The following is a 23448-nucleotide window of genomic DNA, read 5'->3' as shown; positions in this document are numbered from 1 at the left end:
AAACCTGATTTCCCTGCTCATCCCTCCATAAAAGGACCAAACAGTACAGACTCAGTTCTGCACTTTCTTAATGTTTTTTAAATGTTAGCAGATTCTAAAGTTAAGGAAGGTCTCAGATAGATTCTGTGTGAAAAGGGAAAATCCCAATAAAAACACATCTCATTGGGCAGACTCTGGCAACAGATGGCTGCCTGTTGCCTCAAAGCTTCAGGGGACAGATGGTGGAAGTTAGTGTTTCCTTACAATAAGGACGCTGCTCACCTTTAATAAAGTGGATCACAGAACAAATAATTATTATATTTCTAGGGCTGGGCGAGTTAATTAACGAGTAAACTCGTTAATTATTTAACGCCGATAAATATTTTATTATTGTAAAAGTCTGCTGCTCACAGGCTTTTATTTTGTAAAAGTCTGCTGCTGTCTGCTGTGGAACAGGAAAAGAAAGTAATCTTTGGATCCACCAAACATGGAGAAGGGTACGGAACTTTTACTCGGCCATTTTCATGTTAAAGTTCTTCCAGACGGCGGAGTCGACAGAACCAAAGTCATCTGTAAACACTGCCAAGTTGAATTGTCTTCTCAGCGTAGTAGTTCCAGTCTAAAATATCACTTAAAGGCAAAACACACAACTGATAGCAGCAAGTCATTCAAGGAAACAGACAGTGGAGCGAGGCTTCTACATAAAAACTACAGAAAGATGCTGATGTTAAAAGTGTGTTTGCACAACAAATGTTATGGCACTTTCATTCATATGGCAGCACATTTAAAATAAAGCTAAATGCTAAAAGCTATACGCTACTTTTGGATTTATTTTTGGATTCTGCGTACAAATGCGATTAATCGTGATTAATCAGGGAAATCATGAGATTAATTAGATTAAAGGTTTTAATCGTTGCCCAGCCCTTAATTTTTCTGTATAAATATTATACAGAAATATTTAAATATATATATCTGTATAAATACTGAATATATTTATTATATATTAGGAACTTAAGTAATTTAATGCTTCGTAGGGTGAACATCTCAGATTAGCAGAAAACCGACCCTTTCATTTCCTTTGGGTTAGCCTGTAGCTAGCCTTTAGCTAGCCCTCCCCTCTTCCCCTGCTGGTGTTTTATATTCTGAAAAACAATCAGCTGCTGGAGTCAGTCAGAGGAGATTCTTCTTCTCTGATGAGTGACGGCTTCCTGGTGTTCACCAGAGAAACGCAGCGGTCCTCTGACAGATCTCTGTGGAGCTCTGTGACACAGCAGCCTGTTTGTGTCTGATCTGTTCACTGCTCTGGGTTCACTCTCTGGGGTCGGGTCTGCAGAAATGTGAACTCACAGCAGAAGAAGAAATGATAAAAAAAATTTTAAAAATTAAAGAATAAAAATTTAAAATTTAAAGAAATTCTATCAAAAATAATAAATTTTAAAAAATAAATTTAAAATTTAAAAGAAAATTTAAAAAAGAAGAAGAAATTATATCAAACTGTTTTCCTGCGCTCAAACTAACCTTTAATTAATTATTCAGGACTCTTCACAGATCAAAGATTCCAACTTTATCAGTTTGTTTTCAGGTTGTTTCTCTAAGAGTTCCTTTAGCGTCCCGGAGGGCTTTTAAAAAAACAAAACAAAAACAACAGAACAACAAAGGATAAAAGATGAAAGAAAAACATCTCCCTCCACTGGATGATGAAAAGATTTTCAGCTCCTTTTCTGCCCCAGCAGCCTCTGTTTTGATCAGAAAGCAGGATGATATCCGGGAGGCACATTAAACGTCTTCTCCATCATCAGTCGATGCATTATTTTCCAAGCTGGCAGTTGAAAGTATCTTTGAAGGTTCTCCTTGACAGCAACAGGGCTTTAAACGGTCAGATTTCAGTTATTTACTTTCAGAGCAGCTCTGCCAACAGACCTGGAACATGAAAGCACAGAAAGTTCTCAAGGAGTCTATTAAAAAACAGGCTGAATGTAAGTTAAACAGGGAATAGAAAGCAACCCCCTCTTTACAGCACTGTGATTGGTAGAGCTGAGTCACGTGATGTCACGCCGCAGCACCGTATTGGGAGGAAACTTTGTCCTTTGTTGTGTTATCTGTTATTGTCACACTTTGACCACCTCTACAGCACATTAAAGGTAAAAACAGTGAGACTTTGCATCGTCCCTTCATAGTTTCCTTGGCTGGAGGCAGAATCAAGATGATGAAGAAAAGATGATGATGATTTGAATCTAAGCAAAACAGTTGTTCAGCATCCCAAAGCTGTTGGAAGGTCTGCTCCACTTTTATCCTGGTGAGTGTAACAAGTTTTAATTACCTGTTTATGGTCACATTTCCGGCTTCTTGTTTGCACCTCAGTACAATCATTAATATTTATATTTAAACTGTTTAAATATTAAATATTTAAACTGTTTATATCATTAAATATTTCTATTAAAATTTCTATTGAGTAACAGACTGTGTGTAACAGGTCTTTGCTACATATCATCTGGTGGGAGAAACATTACAATGAAAATCGTGTAAATACGTGACTTTAATGTGTTTTTTTGCATCAGCTTATTTAAGAATGCATGTTTCATTATTTTCATTACATGTGGGTTTTTCCCTCATTTGGCTCTTTTTATTTATAGTGCTGCTTGTCCCTTCATCGGGTGTCACTTAGTTTCTTCATGGGTTCTAAGAGTTTTAGTTTTCTCTCGGCTCATGATGCAGCTTTTCATCTCAGTTGTGTAAAGAAACACCTTTTGTTGATCTAAATGTACCCGTTTCCTGTTGGACTTTGCTGTCACATCTCAAAAGTCACTCAAGCAGTTCATCCAGCCTGCATCAGAACGTACAGTAAGAACAACCAGAACAGTTCCTCAGGGAAATTGCACAATCCCAAAAAGAAAAAGCGCTTTTGCACAAAACTGCTTTTCATATAAAGCTATAAAAGAATGGCATGAACTCCCCCAACACATAAAGTCCTGCATAAACATCCAAGATTTCACCAAACAAATTAAAATGCACCTACTATTAAAACAGATGTGCTTCCACTGATAATTGTTTGTTTTTGTTTGTTTGTTTTTATTTAATTTTTAATTTTTTTTTGTTTTTAATCAGGCTTCTTAAATACTTTTTTAAAGAAAATATTATATAAAATATGAATCAAAATGTATAATTCGGAAATTAACAAATTAAAATGATTAAAATAGACCCACTGGTAATTAGTTTTTTTTTTTTTTAAAGAAATGAAAAAAATGATAATAATTGTACTCCTTACCCCATCCCCCTTTAAGGACTACGGATGGAAAATAGCACTTCTGCTAAATCCAATGTAAACATGTTGTTGATGTTGTTCACAGGGCCGGCCCAAGCCTTTATGGGGCCTTGAGCAGAATTTCATTTGGGGCCCCCCTACCACCACCTCAGCTCCAGATGCCTCATTATTCCATAGGCTACACTGTTATGTGTGTAACGGACCCACAATCATTAGCATTATTTGTAATCATCTTACATTATACAGGTGTCACTCTTGTTTTTAACCTTAAAGGGATAGCAAACTCATAAATATGGTTTAATTAACTTCTACATAAAGAGTGATGTATAAGTATGGCTCATTAATTTAACTAGTTGAAAGTAACATCAGCAGACTGGAGACTGCATTTATAGTAAACACGTTAAATAGTTGACTGCTGGGATAGGCTCCAGCCCGCCCGCGACCCGATCGACGGATTCAGCGGTATAGATAATGGATGGATGGACGTTAAATAGTTTCATTTCTTTCAGATGTGCAATGGTGTGCAAAATGTTCAAAATGCAAAATAGAATCAAATGACATTCACATTATCTTACAGAAAAATAAAGTTGTAATCAAAATTAAATTCAAAATTGCTCTCGGGGCCCCCTGGTGGCGTGGAGGCCCTAAGCAGCCGCATAGTTGGCATATGCCTTGGGCCGGCTCTGGTTGTTCATGAAATGGCTGATTATGGTATTACATGCTGTCCTTTAAATAATCTCATCCATTCATCCGGTAAAGGCCCGCAGTCAGAGGTCTGAGCGCATCGGTCCTATCAGGAGCCTGAGGGATGGGGGGGGAGTTGCTCACCTGTCCCAGCGTGCACTCCACCGACCCCAGGAAGTCGGCTTCTCTCAGGCCGTTGTGGCCGCTGGTGATGTCGTACAGCTCGAAGCGCAGACGCTGCACCTCCTCAAAGTAAAAATCCAGCGTGAAGACCTTTGAGTAGGTGGGGTTGGCGCAGCTGCGGATCACCTCGGTCCGGTCCACCTGCAGGGGGCACAGACGCAGAGGGGTGACCAGAGTGGCATGTGTGGGGGGGCAGTTAGCTCATCTGGCGGGGCAGAAAACAATACCTGAAAAAATCCGTGGAAAACCACTACTACAACTTCAAGCATAATAATAGGCAAGGCAATTTTATTTATAGAGCACAATTCGTACACAAGGCAATTCAAAGTGCTTCACAGCTACACAAAATCATAAGAAGGCAATAAAATAATTTAGAAAATAAAATAAAATAATAATAAAAAATAAAATAATAATAATAATAATAATAATAAAATTATTATTTTTAAAAGTATTGTAATAATAATAATAATTCAATTCGGTAATGAAAATATGGTCACACTAGCATAAATCATGACCGTCAATTTTGTTAACAGTGTGGAATTTTTTTATGAAGGTGTTTTTTTGTTTGTTTTTTTGTATGATGCATGCAAACGCACCATGACAACGCCATCAGGGTCACAAGAAATGTGTTCACCAAGTAACTGCTGAAGAGAAGAAATAAAGCCGAGAGTACCAGAATACTATTACCCTGTTGTATACCAGAACTGAAATCTGCATCCATTGTCCAGCAGGAGAACAAAGTGTTCAACACTCAGAGGCATGGTTAAGGTAAGAGAGGATGAAACCCAACTACACTCCATCTGGGCCATTTCAAGACAGTCACATCCATCTGGAATACTTTTAAATTGTTTATAAACTATTCAGAGTAGGTCTATGTCAGATCTCGTTTGTGGCTCAGTGGAAGTTTGTTTTTTAGTTTTTTTTTTTTTTTTTGTAAAGAAATGTAGAACTTGTATGATGCATGCAACCAACAGCAAGCTATCAATAAAATCAGATAATAAATCGTGGCCTTTTTTCTGGCCAGTTTTCTTTGGATGGACAGGGCATTTCTCAGGGGGGACAGGGCATCCCCTCCCCCTTCCCCCCGTAGCCACGCCCCTGCACAGACGGAGCAACATGTGCAGAATAAAACCTTTAGACCAGGGATGGGCAACTGGCGGACCGGGGGCCACACGGCCCTTGTCCTCACTCAGTACGGCCCGCAAATAGATCAATTATAATTTAATAATTAAAAATAAAGAAATAAATGATGATAATAATGTAATTATACTGTTGACCGATAGAGGGCGCGCCATACGCAAACAATAGCGGGGCCCGGGACGCTTTCCGCAACAGCGAATAGGAAAGTTGAGAGCCATGGCCGCTAGCAGCGGCAAAAAGAGAAAACTTGACCGAGAAAATGGCATTTTTCAGCCAAAATGGGAAGAGTATCTCTTCACCGAATTAAAAGGAAAACCAATGGAAAACAGATATAAATTCATATAAAATGTGTTCTTATTGAGAATCATTTGTAGCGTCTTTCATATCCAATTATTCGAAGTGCGTGATCATGTGGACCTCAAATGATAGTGCGGAAAAAACGTTGGCCCTCTTTATTATGGAAGTTGCCCCTCCCTGATTTAGACCGTTACAGTTCATACTTCCAGCTTCACAAACATGTCGCATCGTGTTTGTCTCAGTTTGAAACCGATGACAGAGAGGACGTAAACGGATAAAGAGCTAAATTAGCAGCTCGCTGCTGAGAGGCTGCTTGCAGCCAAAGTGTTTGCCCAACAGTCGGAGTCGCCCCCTCTTCCTCGTGTTAACGGACAGATGGCGCCCGGGCTGGAGCTCCTCAGCACGCTCTTATTAAAGACCCTTTAATTGGACGGTTGAGATTTGTCTGAATCAGCTGAAAAGAAACCCAACACGGAGTGTGAGAGGAAACCCGATGAATCCTCCGGCTGACCCTGCTGGACCGTTTCCTGAGTTTAAACGTTTAAAAAGACAGAAAACAGGTGGTCTGCAGGCAGGAAGGCGTCCCGCGGGGTCCGTCGATGCATCGATCTGAAAGAAAAGCTCCCGATGATCCACAGAAGCAGTTTCTCTCATTAGTGTTAACACACAACATGGGTTTTATTCTTCTGCAGAACAACCCAAAGCACACATCCTTCTCCTGCTCAGAAAGAAAAGAAGTGACGGCAGCAAAAAAAAAAACGTTTTTACAACAAAAATCAGATCAAATCAAATTTATTTGTAGCACATTTCATGTCCAAAACAATTCAAAGTGCTTCACATAAAATAAAAGCATTGCAGCAGGGAGTGGAAGAAGCATTAAAAATACATAAAATAATATAAAGAGAAACAAATAAAATGATTAAAAGAATATAAAGAGAAAGAAATACAATAATTAAAATGAATTTAAAAACAAGCAACAGTCCAGATAAGTTCAAAGATATCGTGCAGATTTCATGCATAGACACATGAGAACAGAAATGTCTTTAACCTGGATTTAAAAATGTCTCCATTTGGTGAAAGTTTAATCTCCACTGGCAGTTTGTTCCACTTGTTTGCAGCATAACAGCTAAATGCTGCTTCTCCATGTTTAGTCTGGACTCTGGACTGGACCAGCTGACCTGAGTCCTTGGATCTAAGAGCTCTGCTGGGTTTATATTCTCTGAACAGATCACAGATGCATTCTGGGCCCAAACCGGCCTAAAATCATCTCTCATCCAGGTGTTTACTTCCTCCAGACACTGACACAGTACGTCTGCTGGGCTGCAGTCGCCATGGTGACGGAGACACATAAACTTGTGTATCGTCTGCATAACTGTGATAACTGATGTTAAAGTTCTGCAATATCTGACCCAAAGGGAGCATATACAAGTTAAACAGAAGAGGTCCAAGAATTGACCCCTGGGGGACTCCACAAGTCATGGCCACTCGCTCAGATTCATAGCTGCCAATTGTAACAAAATAACTCCGGCCTTCTAAGTAGGACAACAAAATAACGGCTTTAACAAACATCTGGGATCCAGAGAACACAGAGAAAATCATTTCTTTGTTCCTGTGGATGTTAAAAACAGGTTAAAAACAAACTGAGAACAGATTGGACTTACTTTAAAATGTTTTTACCTTTTAAAACCGAGGCCCCAGAATAGAACCCTGAGAACCAACCAACTCGCTCATTAAAAGACGACTCTGTAAGGTTTCTACAGTTCCCGTTTATTTTCTACAGTTCTTACCCGTTTATTTTCTACAGTTCTTACCCGTTTATTTTTACAGTTCTTACACGTTAATGTTAACAGTTGCTACACTTTCAGTGTGCAGATGGAAAACTCCAGCAGGAAGTTAACTTGTGTTTCACCAGATAAATACAGAAAATATGCAAACACAAGATAAACATTGTTATTTATGTGTCTCGCGCTGACATCCTCCTACATGTGTGCACGTCAGGAACACGAGCTGGTCTCTCATCTTCACTCTGCTGCTCTCTGGTTGCTTTTAGTGTAGTTTTCCTTCATGGTGTTTGATTTGCATCCCTCCTGAGCGGCGGCAGTGATACGGTCTCTCCTGGGGATCGTTAAAGTTTCACCCAATCGCAAACAAAAGCAAATCCGACCACGAGGAGCTGCAGAATCTGTTTTTCTTTTCACAAACGGCACGTCTGAACTTCACTTTTTAACGAGTCTGAAGGGAGGAGCAGATCGTGCTGTCGCTGCTTCAGCAGCAGCCACAACGATGGCGGCTCTCAGAGCTTGTTGAAGTGATCTTAACAAACGCCGAGTTTGACTGATTCTGCTAAGAGACGCCGGCTGGTTAGAGGCGATCAGGACCGATCGGTCCGTCTGTCTGCTCTCAGCCTGAAGAAGACTTCTTTCATAGGTTCAATCATCTCTCTGTCATATGAGACCACTAATGTGGGAACAATTATCTTCATCTTTCAGAAAGGAGCAGCAATAACTCCTTAGAAGCTGGTGTACGTCACCTTCATTAGCTAAGCTGTTAGTGTTAGCTGCTGCTAAAGGAGAAAGTAAATCAATAAATAAACCATGAGGAGTTATTTCTCAGATGCTTCCATTTCCCTGCTCTGAAGTTCAGGCTCTGAGAGTTGGAACTGATCCCTCTTTGTGGCTCAGCTTCTTCAGTCCAGCGTTGAACTGGACCAAGTTGTTAATACAGTGGGATGAAAAGTGGCTGCTGCACATCCACAGTCTTTAGCCAACTCTGCTGGAACATTAGCCTCAGACAGAGTTTATCCACAGTCTTTAGCTAACTCTGCTGGAACATTAGCCTCAGAGTTCATCCACAGTCTTTAGCTAACTCTGCTGGAACATTAGCCTCAGATAGAGTTTATCCACAGTCTTTAGCTAACTCTGCTGGAACATTAGCCTCAGATAGAGTTCATCCACAGTCTTTAGCTAACTCTGCTGGAACATTAGCCTCAGATAGAGTTCATCCACAGTCTTTAGCTAACTCTGCTGGAACATTAGCCTCAGATAGAGTTTATCCACAGTCTTTAGCTAACTCTGCTGGAACATTTGCCTCAGATAGAGTTTATCCACTGGGCTCTGATATCCTCTGAGGCTGCTCCTGGATGGAAAATGCATGCTCCTCAGAGCAGCTGACAGCAGAACATTTCCACCAGAAGCTGGCTTCATCCGTCCGGCAGGGTGGATGTGAGGGGGCGGGGCTTAGCAGAGGAGGCGGGGCCAACTTAAAGAGTGAAGTTTACAAGTTTAGTGACATATTTTCAAAATTAGGGACCCAAAAGAAGATCCCAGCGTTGAGTTTTTCTGTATTTTTCTGTGTTTTAAGGGTACATTTATTCCAAGGTCATAAATTCTTCACATTTCTATTCTTTGCCTCATTTTCACAACTTCTCTAATGAGACAGAAATACAATAAATGAAATCTGGCACATGCACCTTCGTATTTGTCTGTCTGACTGTGGGGGTTGTGTGAAAGCGAAGTGTGATGATTTAATGAACACGGGAGGATGTCGCAGGCATACTTTCATTTAAACAGAAATATAATGCAGATTCTCTGAAGGTGAAATATTTCTTGTTTTGGGGCTTCTCACATCTTTCACTGCCAGGTATAACACAACATCTAAGAGGAAATGGACAAATACTCCTCATCTTTACCCACTTCTTGTTGTTGCAGATGTATTCTGCGAATTGTCGTAGAGGGCGGGCTGTCATCAGACGCTTAATTTGAAGGCTTTCACAGTTAGTAGGAGTAGTAGGAGTAGTAGGAGTAGTATGTGGTTTGGAACACCGCCAGTGTGTGCACGGTGTGTCGGTCGAGCCTGATTTCTGTTGCCCCACTTTTTATTTTTATTTTTAGCCCCCGGAAACAAATGTAAAGCTGCTTGGTGTCCACACAGGCACAACCCCCCCCCCCCACCTTCATTATTTGAACTCTTCCTCCTGACCCATTTCCCTCCTCTCTTCTTCTGCTCATTGTTTCCTCTTCTGCTCACGTTAGCTTAATGCTATCGGGCTGAATCTGGCAGATGATGGCGTTCTTCTCCTCCTGAGCTAAACGACTACTTTCTCGCCTGAAAATGTTTCAAATGTTGCTAAAGTTTACAGAGTTTAGAGCTTAAGGGAAATCAGCTTCAGGCCGGCTGATTTTGGCTCGGGCAGGAGCGAAATGCATTGTGGGTAAACGCTCTGCATACTGTCTGATCGATTAGTATGGAGTATGGAAGTATGTAGTATGCAGTATGCAGTATGTAGTATGTAGTATGTAGAATGCAGTTTGTAGTATGTAGAATGCAGTATGTAGTACGCAGTATGCAGTATGCAGTATGTATGTAGTATGCAGTATGCAGTATGTATGTAGTATGCAGTGTGCAGTATGTATGTAGTATGTAGTATGCAGTGTGCAGTATGTAGTATGTAGTATGTAGTATGTAGTATGTATGTAGTATGTAGTATGCAGTATGTATGTAGTATGTAGTATGTAGTATGTAGTATGCAGTGTGCAGTATGTAGTATGTAGTATGTAGTATGTAGTATGCAGTATGTAGTATGCAGTATGTAGTATGCAGTATGTAGTATGCAGTATGTAGTTTCGAACACAGCCTCAGTGTTTGTTCCAGCAGAGGAAACTCTGATTCCATCCCAACTGAAGCTTCTATCGGCTGACTGAGGAGGGAGGGACGCCCACAGCACTGAGGCTGATCCCCAGACCAATAAAACATTCATTATTTCAGCCGCAGAGCAAACATTATCCAGAACAAAACCAGCATTACACTTTGATGACTTAGTGGCATCACGGAGATCTGAGCGGGCATTAAAAGCTTCAGCAGAGAATGTTTCCCTGGATGATAATCCCTGCTGACACCGCAGAGCAGAGAAACAGCACGGAAACCGGATCGGTGCTTCGTTGCTGCTCACATCCATCCAGCCATCAAGCCTGGGATTCAGCCTCAGACTCAGCCAGGAGGGTTTCAGCTCGGCCTGGAACCTGAATGAGCAGGAAATGATCTGGTGAGGTGGCAAAGCAGCACAGCAAAGACTCAGGAGGAGATCAGGAGGAGGGAAGTGGATCGAAGCGATCCTAAAGAGAATCAGGAGTCAGTTCAGTGACGTTTATACGTCCAGAAGACGTCATTACTTCTGATGTCCGTCCCCCAAACCTGCCGGAGCATCTGCTTCTTTCAGGTTTTCTTCAGTGATCCACCGACAGTTAGGGACATGTTTTTGTTTTAAGTCTTGAATCAGCATCAGAGATCAGAACCTCTCTGATTGGGTCCTTCAACTAAACCTCTGTAAGATGGAGCTTCTGATCACTAATGTGACCACTGTGTTCTTGGTACTGCCATCCCTGAGCACGAGGCGGTCCTGTAACCCCTGAGATCCATGAGATCCATGAGATCCATGAGATCCATGAGATCATGAGATCCATGGGATCCATGGGATCCATGAGATCCATGAGATCATGAGATCCATGGGATCCATGAGATCCATGAGATCCATGAGATCCATGGGATCCATGAGATCCATGAGATCATGAGATCCATGAGATCCATGAGATCATGAAATCCATGGGATCATGAGATCCATGAGATCATGAAATCCATGGGATCATGAGATCCATGGGATCATGAGATCCATGGGATCATGAGATCCATGAGATCCATGAGATCCATGGGATCCATGAGATCCATGAGATCATGAGATCCATGAGATCCATGAGATCATGAAATCCATGGGATCATGAGATCCATGGGATCATGAGATCCATGAGATCATGAAATCCATGGGATCATGAGATCCATGAGATGCATGAGATCCATGGGATCCATGAGATCATGAGATCCATGAGATCCATGGGATCATGAGATCCATGAGATCATGAAATCCATGGGATCATGAGATCCATGGGATCCATGAGATCCATGAGATCATGAGATCTATGAGATCCATGAGATCCATGGGATCCATGAGATCATGAGATCTATGAGATCCATGAGATCCATGGGATCCATGAGATCATGAGATCCATGAGATCCATGAGATCATGAGATGCATGAGATCTCTCACCGGTTCCTCGGATGGTTCTGCCTCTTGTTTCAGATGTTGATGGACTTTATAACTGGTTCTCTTCATTCTTTCATCACGGGACTCTGAGCTCATAGATCTGCTGCGGCCCGATCAGAACCCAGCAGAACCCAGCAGAACCCATCAGAACCACAGCAGAACCCAGCAGAACCCAGCAGAACCCAGCAGAACCACAGCAGAACCCAGCAGAACCCATCAGAACCCATCAGAACCCATCAGAACCCAGCAGAACCCATCAGAACCCATCAGAACCACAGCAGAACCCAGCAGAACCCAGCAGAACCCAGCAGAACCACAGCAGAACCCAGCAGAACCACAGCAGAACCCAGCAGAACCCAGCAGAACCACAGCAGAACCCAGCAGAACCCATAAGAACCCAGCAGAACCCATCAGAACCACAGCAGAAGCTATTTTTCGGATTGTTTTTTCTAAACTTTGGACTGAAGATGTGTTTTAAGAGGCTCTTTAGACTTTTATTTAAACTTTTAAGACTTTTATTTAACTGAGTTGTGTATAAACATGATTTATGGTATTAAATATGATATTCTTTATCTTTATTTTTTGTTGTATCAAATTTTTATTCTTTTATTTAATTTTTGTGACACATGTTCCTAAAACGTGCTTCATAGACAACATTTACATCGGATGGGTTCTGTTCTGGAACATAAGTGCATTTCTGTCGGCCTCCTCTCTGGGAGTCCTGGGTTTCGCTTTAATTACGAACCCCCGAGCAGGAATCCTCGTCTCCGAACAGCCTGGCACACTCTGTACTTTTTCACCTGTTCTACTCGTACTCTTGTTATCTGGAACAGATTCGGTGCTTAATTCTTACACCAGTGTTTCTGTACTAAAGCCTCGGCGCAGCTCCTCACTTGTAAGTTTTACTTTTGTTAATAACAAACCAAAAAAAATGATGAAATGCAAACGTAATTGGCTTCAGCGACCGACCATCCAAAGAGGAAATCAGTGAAAGTGGCAGCACATTAGAGGAACCTCTGCAGGGTCGAGCTTTAACGATGAATTTCATTTTTCTGTCGTATATTGGTCCTTAAATGGAGCCGTATATGATGCTACACAGGCCGACCTGATTAAACCAGAGGCTGACTTTAAATTACAGGAGAAGCAGCAACTTTACTGAGAGAAGGAGGTCATTTCTGAGGTAATTACTGCTGGACTGGTGGTGAAAAATGATCCACGGATACTCAGCACAGACAAAGCCAGGCAGGTAAAATCACCTGACCTTCCCTGGGGAAATAAATCCCGTCTGGAGTCCAATATTCTCTCCCCCATCTTTGGTTTCAAGAACAAGATGGATGAGAGCTGGGAGCAAAAAAGACTCAAAATGAAGTTAAATTACAGGATTGGTGGTGATTCTCATCCAGGTCATGTTAATCCTGAAGGCTTGAATAAAGGCAACTGGGCTCATTTTCTAAGTTCTTGAACCAAGAATTGAGAACTTCTGTTCGGTTGAGAAGGAGCAAAGTCAGATCCATCAACATAAAGTCACTGCTGCTAGCTAACCCAAAGCTACCAGAGATAGCTCCAGGAGCTGCTAGCTAACCCAAAGCTACCAGAGATAGCTCCAGGAGCTGCTAGCTAACCCAAAGCTACCAGAGATAGCTCCAGGAGCTGCTAGCTAACCCAAAGCTACCAGAGATAGCTCCAGGAGCTGCTAGCTAACCCAAAGCTACCAGAGATAGCTCCAGGAGCTGCTAGCTAACCCGAAGCTACCAGAGATAGCTCCAGGAGCTGCTAGCTAACCCAAAGCTACCAGAGATAGCTCCAGGAGCTGCTAGCTAACCCGAAGCTACCAGAGATAGCTCCAGGAGCTGCTAGCTAACCCAAAGCTACCAGAGATAGCTCCAGGAGCTGCTAGCTAACCCAAAGCTACCAGAGATAGCTCCAGGAGCTGCTAGCTAACCCGAAGCTACCAGAGATAGCTCCAGGAGCTGCTAGCTAACCCAAAGCTACCAGAGATAGCTCCAGGAGCTGCTAGCTAACCCGAAGCTACCAGAGATAGCCGGGCCGATTCAGAGCTGATGGCGAGCCCAAAGCTCCCAGAGATTGTCCAGTTTCCTGGATCAGCAGCACACGGCAGAAGGAAGGCCGAGCAATAAGCCACAGGCCTCTGCGAGCAGAAGCTTGCAAACTCTGGGAGAACTGAAATAGCCCGGGAGCTGGTAGAGCGAAGTGTAATGGGGGCAACTGGTCAGCATGCACGTCTCTCTGAGTGCTGAAGCTTGTTGTTTGGCCTTTTTGTCTGCTGTGTTCACTCTGCTAACTACCAGGTTAGCCTTGTTTCCAACCTAATCTAACCCGGTGCTCCTTGAGCTAGCGGTTAGTGTTAGGACTCCTCGCTCTGCATCGCCTCTGCTGGGTTTTCCACCTCAGCCTAAATAACTTCTCCTCAGCTGGCAAGCTTGTCTTTTTACCAATGAAACGCCACCACTGCAGAATTGAGACAAGCCACAACACTGAATAAAACAGGTTTAAAGTCTCACATAACACATCAAACAGGGTTGCCAACTTTTCCAAAAACCTCGGAGTGAGATTTCAGCGGGTTGGTTCGCAACACGCATCTCAGAAGTTGTTCCACAGTACAGATATATATATATATATATCTGTGTAGATATGATGTAGATACATGTATACATTTTATGAATATGCAATAGTGCAGAGTGTGGGGCCTTCCTCTAGAAAATTTTGCATTTCTTAAATGCAATTTCTTCCATTCTAGTCGATTTTAGGGGGACTAGTTAGAAATGGCAAATCCTAAATCCACATCTCATTCATAGCCTACATCCTCAGCTGCCATTCAAAAGACAATACTGTTTAACAGAGAGAAACTAGTCTGGGCTGGTTCAACAAATTTCACGGCAAAGGTGAGATGGTATATGTAGATTTTTAACCATCAAAAAATAACCATTCATCAGGGTTGCTAATCCATTTTTTGCTTGCCTTTTTTGTCTCTTTTTTTTCCTTTAATGTCCATATCCAAAGTGTCTCTCTTCAATTTCCAACTCATACAGTACAGTCCCCTCCAAAAGGCTACCAGGCACACACACACACACACACACACACACACACACACACACACACACACACACACACACACACACACACCACCAGGCATAAAAAAACCAGAAGATATCAGTCATCAGTGTGTGCATATCTAATCATCACATCGTATAGAACTGTTATGGCGGGTTGCGTCTTTCACTATCTGAGCCGGGGGCTCATACTTGTAGCACGGCTCTGGGTCGTTCATTTTTATGCACATAATGGAAGAGAGGGTACCATCGAGTGAAAGCCTATTACTTGTGTTACCTTACTGATTTCACGGCTTGTCAGTGAAGTGGCAAATTCTGTCCTTCCCCTCAGACCGAACTGGCCGCGCTCACTTGAATCAAATAACACTACATTGCTGTAGTGAGAAAGCGTTGCGTTACCAATCAGGTTTCGCCTCGGCAGACCGACGTCACTGACATAGTGACAAGCCGTTTCCAGCGAATCAACGATCAGAGAGGGATTAGTACGGTGGCCGAGAAGGGCAAAACAAAATTAGAAACTCTGAAACACTTTTACATTTTGGAAAACAAAATAACATTTCCCAAAACAAAATAACATTTCCCAAAACAAATTAACATTTCAGAAAACAAAATTACAAACTCTGAAACACTTTTACAAGTTTCGAAACTAATTTACATTTCGCGAAACACTTTTACAAGTTCCGAAACAAATTAACATTTCACAAAACACTTTTACAAAGTCGACAATATTACGGAAAGGGAGGTTCCAAACCTCCAAGCTCCGAGGTTGACCCGGAAGTTATAACGGAAGCCTTCGATTTGAATTCATAGTGATCCAAGATGAACAGCCATAGACATCATATAGTTCTATATGATGTCTATGTGAACAGCGATATAGCAGCGTTTCAAAACGCTGCTATATCAAATCGAAGGGTTCCGTTATAACTTCCGGGTCAACCTCGGAGCTTGGAGGTTTGGAACCTCCAAGCTCCGTAATATTGTCGACTTTGTAAAAGTGTTTTCTGAAATGTTAATTTGTTTTCTGAAATGTAATTTTGTTTTCTGAAATGTTAATTTGTTTTCTGAAATGTTAATTTGTTTTGGGAAATGTTATTTTGTTTTCCAAAATGAAAAAGTGTTTCAGAGTTTGTAATTTTGTTTTGCCCTTCTCGGCCACCGTAGATTAGACACTCTGCTGTGGTCCAATCATGAGTTTAAGCATTCAGAAATTATAGAACGAGAGTGAAAAAAATCAACACAGAAAGAAAAAATGATCTAGCGTGAGATTTCTTTGTTAAGTGTGAGAGCGTGACACTGAGCCTGAAAGAGTGAGTGTCACGCCAGGTGCGTGAGAGTTGGCAACCCTGCATCAAATCTGGTTTCACTGATTCTTCCTGAGGTTCATTTCACTGATTTTCTGTTGTTTTTATGTGGATAAAATGAGAGAAAAACATGAAAAAGATCAGAAGTTGGAAAAAATTTGCTCATAGTTGTGTTCGTGAGTTCAGAAATAAAATAAAAATTGGAGAGGTGTAAAATAAAAAGGTGGAAATGTGTGACCAATGATCTGCAGGCGTTGGAAACTGACAGGAACCAGCGAAGACAGTTGAAACTGGAACATCTGACCTGAATATTGTTGCAGATCTCTGATTTATTTTGACATTTTCTCCGTGTTTTTGTTGCGCTGGACTCTGTAATCGCTCATCTTTTTAAACTGAGTGCAGGTTGCTGGCCATGTTTGCAGCTCCCGGGAGTCACAAGGGGCCGTAAGGCTGCTTTCAGTAAAAGTGAACCCCTTAAATTACAGCCATTAAAATTCTGCTCTGACTCTAGTTGCTCTTTAACCAATGAATAAGTCATTAAAGTGCATTGCCTGCGCAGACAAAGTGTGTCACATCTCCCTCTAATGCCACCACGGTGAGATCTGGATGAACCCCGGCAGCACGTTTAGATGTTCGGTGCAGCTGAAGCAGCTTGTTTACTTCCTCTCTGCTTCCTCCAAGCTTCAGATGTTAAAAAAAAAACACAAGCCAGCAGAGAATTTGTCATTTTATCATTTTATCCCTCATCATCTGTCGTGTCAATAATGAACCAGAGCAGCTTCCAAACGTTTGTCTCCAGATGGCTGAAAAAAGAGGAGGAAGCAGAGCTGTTTTCCCTCTGAGTAGAGCTGAGGCAAACAGCTCAGCTCTGAGGATAACACCTGATTCACAGCCTGCAGTCCATCTAAAACTCTGAGAAATGTAGAATTCACTCAGGTTTCTTATCCGGTGGGTTAGGTCAGTGGTTTTCAAAGTGGGGGCCGCCAGGGGGCGCTAGGGGGGCCTCAGAAAATTGGAGTGAAGATAAGAAAAAAATGCAAAAATAAAAAAATAGATTTGAATTTTTTTTAAACATCATTATAAAAAAATGTCTATTTTTTTAAATCAGTATTGCAAAATACAATTTATAATAATATATCATATGGAAATGTTATTTGCCATGCTTGTCTTTCTGATTGGCTGCCAGTCAAAACATGGTAGACCTGGCGGTTTGCGCCTGTTCTGAAGCTGCTCTGCTTCTCAAGCTAGCGTGTAGCTAGCTTTGCCAAAATGGACAGATTTTTGACTAGGAAGAGACCGAAAGAACTGGCCGACTAAAATCAGAAAGTATGAGGCAGCATACATTAAGTTTGGCTTTACAGCCATACAGAAAAATGGCCATGATTGCCCAAAATGTCAAATTTCAACCTCTCTCTGGAGACCCTCTCAAATGAGTGTTCAAAACCTTCAAAGCTTCAGCGTCACTTGATACAAAAACATCCGTCAGAGTCAGAAAAAACGGTCGACTTCTTCAGACGTAAAGAAGAGCATTTAGTCAGGCTGCATTCACACAGCGAGCTGCTGTCCGTGAAGAAAAGAAAGAAAATACCTTCTAAAAGTTGATGTTTCTTTACATATTTTGTAACATTGTCTGTGGTTTGCAAAGGGGCCAGAAGCTGATACTGTTTGGGGGGCCTTGGCATGGAAAAGTTTGGGAACCCCTGGGTTAGTTGACAGTCCTGGTCACAAGTGTGAGATTATATCAATACTATTCATTGTACGATGTATGTGTGACAGTGTGATAACAAAACAATCCATAAAAATTATGAACAGAATCGGTGACAAAGGGCAGCCCTGACGGAGTCCAACCCTCACAGGAAACATGTCCGACTTACTGCCGGCAATGCGGACCAAACTCTGACACCGGTCATACAGGGACCGAACAGCCTGTATCAAGGAGTCCGGCACTCCATACTCCCGGAGCACCCCCCACAAGAGTCCCCGAGGGACACGGTCGAACGCCTTCTCCAAGTCCACAAAACACATGTAGACCAGTTGGGCGAACTCCCATGCTCCCTCCAGGATCCTGCGGAGGGTATAGAGCTGGTCCACTGTTCCACGGCCAGGACGAAAACCACACTGCACCTCCTGAATCCGAGATTCGACTATCCGGCGGATCCTCCTCTCCAGTACCCCCGAATAGACCTTACCAGGGAGGCTGAGGAGTGTGATACCCCTATAGTTGGAACACAGCCTCCGGTCCCCCTTTTTAAAGAGGGGGACCACCACCCCAATCTGCCAGTCCAGAGGCACTGCCCCCGATGTCCACGCGATGCTGCAGAGGCGTGTCAACCAAGACAGCCCCACAACATCCAGAGCCTTGAGGAACTCAGGACGGACCTCATCCACCCCCGGGGCCACCGAGGAGATTTTTGACCACCTCGGCAACCTCAGCCCCAGAAATGGGAGGCCCCACGTCCGAGCCCCCCAAACTCTGCTTCCTCATCGGAAGGCGTGTCGGTAGGATTGAGGAGGCCCTCGAAGTATTCCCCCCACCGACTCACGATGTCCCTAGTTGAAGTCAGCAGAGCCCCGCCCTCACCATACACGGTGTTGACGGTGCACCGCTTCCCCCCCCTGAGCCGCCGGATGGTGGACCAGAATCTCCTCGAGGCCGTCCGGAAATTATTCTCCATGGCCTCCCCGAACTCCTCCCAAGCCCGAGTTTTTGCCTCAGCAACCGCCGAGGCCGCGTTCCGCTTGGCCTGTCGGTACCATCAGCTGCTTCCAGAGTCCCACTGGCCAAAAAGGCCCGATAGGACTCCTTCTTCAGCCTGACGGCTTCCCTCACCACTGGCCCATGGGCACAGACCCGGCCACCAGGCGCTCGCTGTCCGGGCAAAGGAACGTGTTGTCCAACAATTTTTTGCATCAGGGGGTTTTGTGAGCTGTTCTTTGTCTGGTCCCTCATCGAGGATCTGTTTGCCTTGGGTGACCCTACCAAGGGCTTAAAGCCCCGGGCAACATAGCTCCCAGACTCATTGGGGCACGCAAACCCCCCCACCACGGTAAAGTGACAGCTCATGGGGGGTTATATAAGGCCCGTTTCCTGTTATGCTGATGGTTGTTCCACAAGACCTTGAACAACTACCATTAAGGCAGAGATAACGCAAATATTGCAACATATAATCAGAAGGGAGGAGGGAGATCCCCAGATCCCACTTAGCAACAGGGCAGAATGAATATCATATAACTGTGTGATCTCCAGAAGCTTCTGCAATAAACCAACTAAACCTTGGACTGAGTCTTGACCTTTAGGCTCACACTTGGATCAACGGACTCGGGGAAGCCGGCTGAAATCGGGGCTTCAACACAAGCTAAAGAAATGTCTCGAAATTACAATTGTTTACACGGAAAAATCAAAAGGTGCAAAGATGTCAGCGATGTGTGAAAACAGTGTAACCTGATCGATGTTTTCCTGCGGGGGGGGGGGGGGGGGGCAGCCGAGCAGGTGAAAAGCACCAACATCCCCTAAAAAAGCAGCAGGGACACGAGTTGGGATGGAAACTCCAGACTGAATCAATACAGACGCTCACATCCGAGGATTTCTACGAATTATCGTGAAAGTCTGAAGCAGCATCAGGTGAATTTAAGCTGCTTCTGTCAGAGTGAATCAGCTTCTTTACCTCTGAGCCCTCCAAATATACACAAATCAGCTTTTATTGGTACAAAGATGATCAAAAATATCGAGATTTCCAAACCCTGGAGTGTCAGTCGCAAAGCAGATTTATAGAAACAATAGAAGAAACTGAATTACTGTGGAGGTCCAGTCCAAAGCTGACTCCCGTAAACATGTCAGTCCGACTGAAACTGAGCTTCTCAAACCTGCCAAACACACACATGTAATACAGCTATTCATCGAATCCCTCCTGCATGGAAACACTCAGATGGTCTGTTCAGGCTCCAAACTTCCATCTTTCTGGATATTTAATTAAAAACAGTAAAGTTTACATTAATCCAGCTGAATTCCCCATGAAGCTGCTCTGATTCACAGATTAACTTTTCTTCAAACACATGCTGCCACTAAGGTTTTTAATTCATAGATCAAAGCATAGATGCTCAATGTTACCACTACAACTAATTACTCCTAAAGATTTCTTATAGGAGGTTCAGATCTGGCTATCAAACAACTGTCTTTAACTTAATACAACTAAATCAGAGGAAACCCTCTGGAGCGACATGTTTCCTCTCAGACAAATTAAAGGGACCCTTAGACAGAAACTACCTGTTAACATATGCTGCACGTAAAAAAAATATAATTAAAATGGATTTTTAACAAAGCCAAACTATTTCAGAGTGGTGCAGAGTAATATTTGACCTGTTAGCTAGAGACGATGGACTATATGGGACCCAGAATATCGGCTTGGTGAAGGAACGATAACTGAATACTAAGTGGGGAGACTGGAAAAGTCCTGCTTAAACTCTGTGTATATGGGCCTCTTTAGTTGGGATTAAAAGGCCTGATCTCATCATTTTGGTCTGGTCTTCCCTCCATTGGACTCCCAGTCTGTTTTCAGATTTTATTTCTCACTTTTAACATCTTATGCGAGCTGCTCCACCTTCACAGCCCAGTCAGAGCTCTGAAGTCAACCAACCAGATGCTCTGATACATCCCAAAGACCGAGGGAAAACAGCATGATGATGGTGGAACAGTTTACTTCTCCACATCTGTACGACTCGGTCATTCATCACGTTCAGGTCACATTTCTGCTCACTCACCAAAAAAGGGAGATCACAAAAATAAAGACCAAAAACTCTCACTCAGTGGGGTCACATGGCACTGAAAGGATCGGATTATTGGCTAAATTACAATCAGAATGAGCTGAGCGAGGGTAATTCTCCTTGGATATCTGGCGGTGAATGAATGGGATCAGAGGCACAAAGCGTGTCATACCCCGGTATGATAGGTGGCGCTGTACCCATTCCAGCTGTTGCTAATAGAGCCACTTCCTGTTGACCTCTTCACCACCAACAACAACAACAAACTCAGGCATTGGAGAAAGATGGAGAACGCAGAGCCAGATGAAGCTACGTCCCTCTACATTTGCTCTGTGATGAGCTGCTTGTTGCACAAACTCGATGCCCAACGGAGCATTCTCCATCGCGTTGTTTGTTTCTTTCTGACGGCGACAACAACAGGAATATCGTCTCCTTTGACTTCCGGGTCACGACCCCGGGAAAACATCTGGAGCATGCGCAGAACGCAAAGTCTGATTCACCACGAGCTTCAGCGTCTACAAGCAGGTTCAGAGTGACTTTAACCCAGTTATCTCGGGGTCTGAATCCCATCCAATCCAGTTCTTAGTTCTTAGTTCTTAGTCAGATTAAGGTGTCTACATGCACTTAATAACTCAGTCTGATTATAATTTAGCCAATAATCCGATCCTTTCAGAGCCATGTGACCCTACTGAGTGTTAAAGTTAAGTCATAGACCACCACAAGAATAGCAAGACGGCAAAAACTACAATGAACCAGCAGCCGTTGCCGTGACGACCCACCTCCATCCACTGTCCGTGGGACTGCATTTTGAGGACGATGCAGGGGTCTGGTTTGGACAGAGCGTCTCGGTCTGAGATCCCTTTGCAGGTAAGTCGCAGCTCCACCTTGGTGAGACACGGGCTGTTGAACAAGCCCAGAGAGTTGGCCGCCGACTCATAGATGTCACTCATGGTGGGGGGGGGCGGAACAGGAAGTCTGGGGAGGCAACGCAAAGACGGGGAAGTCAGCAAATGGAGTTATTCAGGACATTCCTGCTGGAAAGTGAATCAAACAGCAAAATAAGATGCAAAATGATCATAATTACTTATTAAAGCCTTTAAAAATGAATAAATGATCCACAAAGAGACGCAGAACGACTGTAAGCGGTGAAAGAGTTCCAGTCCAAAATCGAACCAAGTACAATGTAAAAAATATTCAACTAAACAAGAATTATACGTAAAGTTCTTTTAGTGTTGCCATTATATAGATTCAAACGTAACGCACATCATCATCTGCATATAGATCGTCACAGATCATTTTATTTTTGTTTTTGGAAAATTCAGTGATGTGCAGAGAATTATTTTGTGTACGACTGTATGAGGTGTATGTGTAAACACAAAAACTAATAAAAAGTCAAATAAGTAGGGCTGGGCAACGATTAAAATGTTTAATCTAATTAATCGCATGATTTCCCTGATTAATCACGATTAATCGCATTTGTACGCAGAATCCCAAAATGAATCCAAAAGTAGCGTATAGCTTTTAGCATTTAGCTTTATTTTAAATGTGCTGCCATATGAATGAAAGTGCCATAACATTTGTTGTGCAAACACACTTTTAACATCAGCATCTTTCTGTAGTTTTTATGTAGAAGCCTCGCTCCACTGTCTGTTTCCTTGAATGACTTGCTGCTATCAGTTGTGTGTTTTGCCTTTAAGTGATATTTTAGACTGGAACTACTACGCTGAGAAGACAATTCAACTTGGCAGAGTTTACAGATGACTTTGGTTCTGTCGACTCCGCCGTCTGGAAGAACTTTAACATGAAAATGGCCGAGTAAAAGTTCCGTACCCTTCTCCATGTTTGGTGGATCCGCCGATTACTTTCTTTTCCTGTTCCACAGCAGACTTTTACAAAATAAAAGCCTGTGAGCAACAGACTTTTACAAAATAAAAGCCTGTGAGCAGCAGACTTTTACAAAATAAAAGCCTGTGAGCTACAGACTTTTACAAAATAAAAGCCTGTGAGTGACAGACTTTTACAAAATAAAAGCCTGTGAGCGACAGACTTTTACAAAATAAAAGCCTGTGAGCAACAGACTTTTACAAAATAAAAGCCTGTGAGCAACAGACTTTTACAAAATAAAAGCCTGTGAGCAACAGACTTTTACAAAATAAAAGCCTGTGAGCAGCAGACTTTTACAAAATAAAAGCCTGTGAGCTACAGACTTTTACAAAATAAAAGCCTGTGAGTGACAGACTTTTACAAAATAAAAGCCTGTGAGCAACAGACTTTTACAAAATAAAAGCCTGTGAGCAACAGACTTTTACAAAATAAAAGCCTGTGAGCAACAGACTTTTACAATGATAAAATAAATTTAGAAAAATAATAATTTTAAAAATAATTTTAAAAAAACAACTGCGTTAATGCGCGATAAAATATTTATCGGCGTTAAATAATAACGAGTTAACTCGCCCAGCCCTAAAAAAAAGAATTATACTTAAAGAAAGTTCTGCTCTGTGACACAGTTTTTCAGCCAACAATGTGAAATATCTGGACATTTATCTCGTATGCAACATGTAAGAATGTCCCAGAAGTAATGAAAATGGTTCAAATTAATCTTTTATTTTATCCGCTGCATTATTTCTGATGCTTTTCTTTTCTTTACGTTAGGTTTGAGGTTTCATCCCAGCTGTATCT

The 23448-nt window shown here is 42.6% G+C and overlaps 1 protein-coding gene across 1 annotated transcript in view; it reads right to left on the bottom strand.

Annotated features, from left to right (window-relative positions):
- cpne4a (copine IVa) overlaps window positions 1–21725 on the bottom strand; it is a 90177-nt gene extending 68452 nt beyond the window's left edge. The window contains exons 1-2 of the mRNA XM_075466868.1: window positions 21549–21725; window positions 4070–4249 (exon numbers count right to left, since the gene is read on the bottom strand). Coding sequence (XP_075322983.1) covers window positions 4070–4249; window positions 21549–21719 — 351 coding nt within the window. The 5' untranslated portion in view covers window positions 21720–21725. The remainder of the gene's footprint in view (window positions 1–4069; window positions 4250–21548) is intronic.
- Window positions 21726–23448: the final 1723 nt, after the last annotated feature.

Source organism: Odontesthes bonariensis, chromosome 5 (genome assembly GCF_027942865.1).
Source record: "Odontesthes bonariensis isolate fOdoBon6 chromosome 5, fOdoBon6.hap1, whole genome shotgun sequence".
NCBI classification, from domain to species: domain Eukaryota; kingdom Metazoa; phylum Chordata; class Actinopteri; order Atheriniformes; family Atherinopsidae; genus Odontesthes; species Odontesthes bonariensis.
The sequence above is the reverse complement of the archived record's forward strand: the minus strand, read 5'-3'. Positions and strand labels throughout refer to the sequence as shown.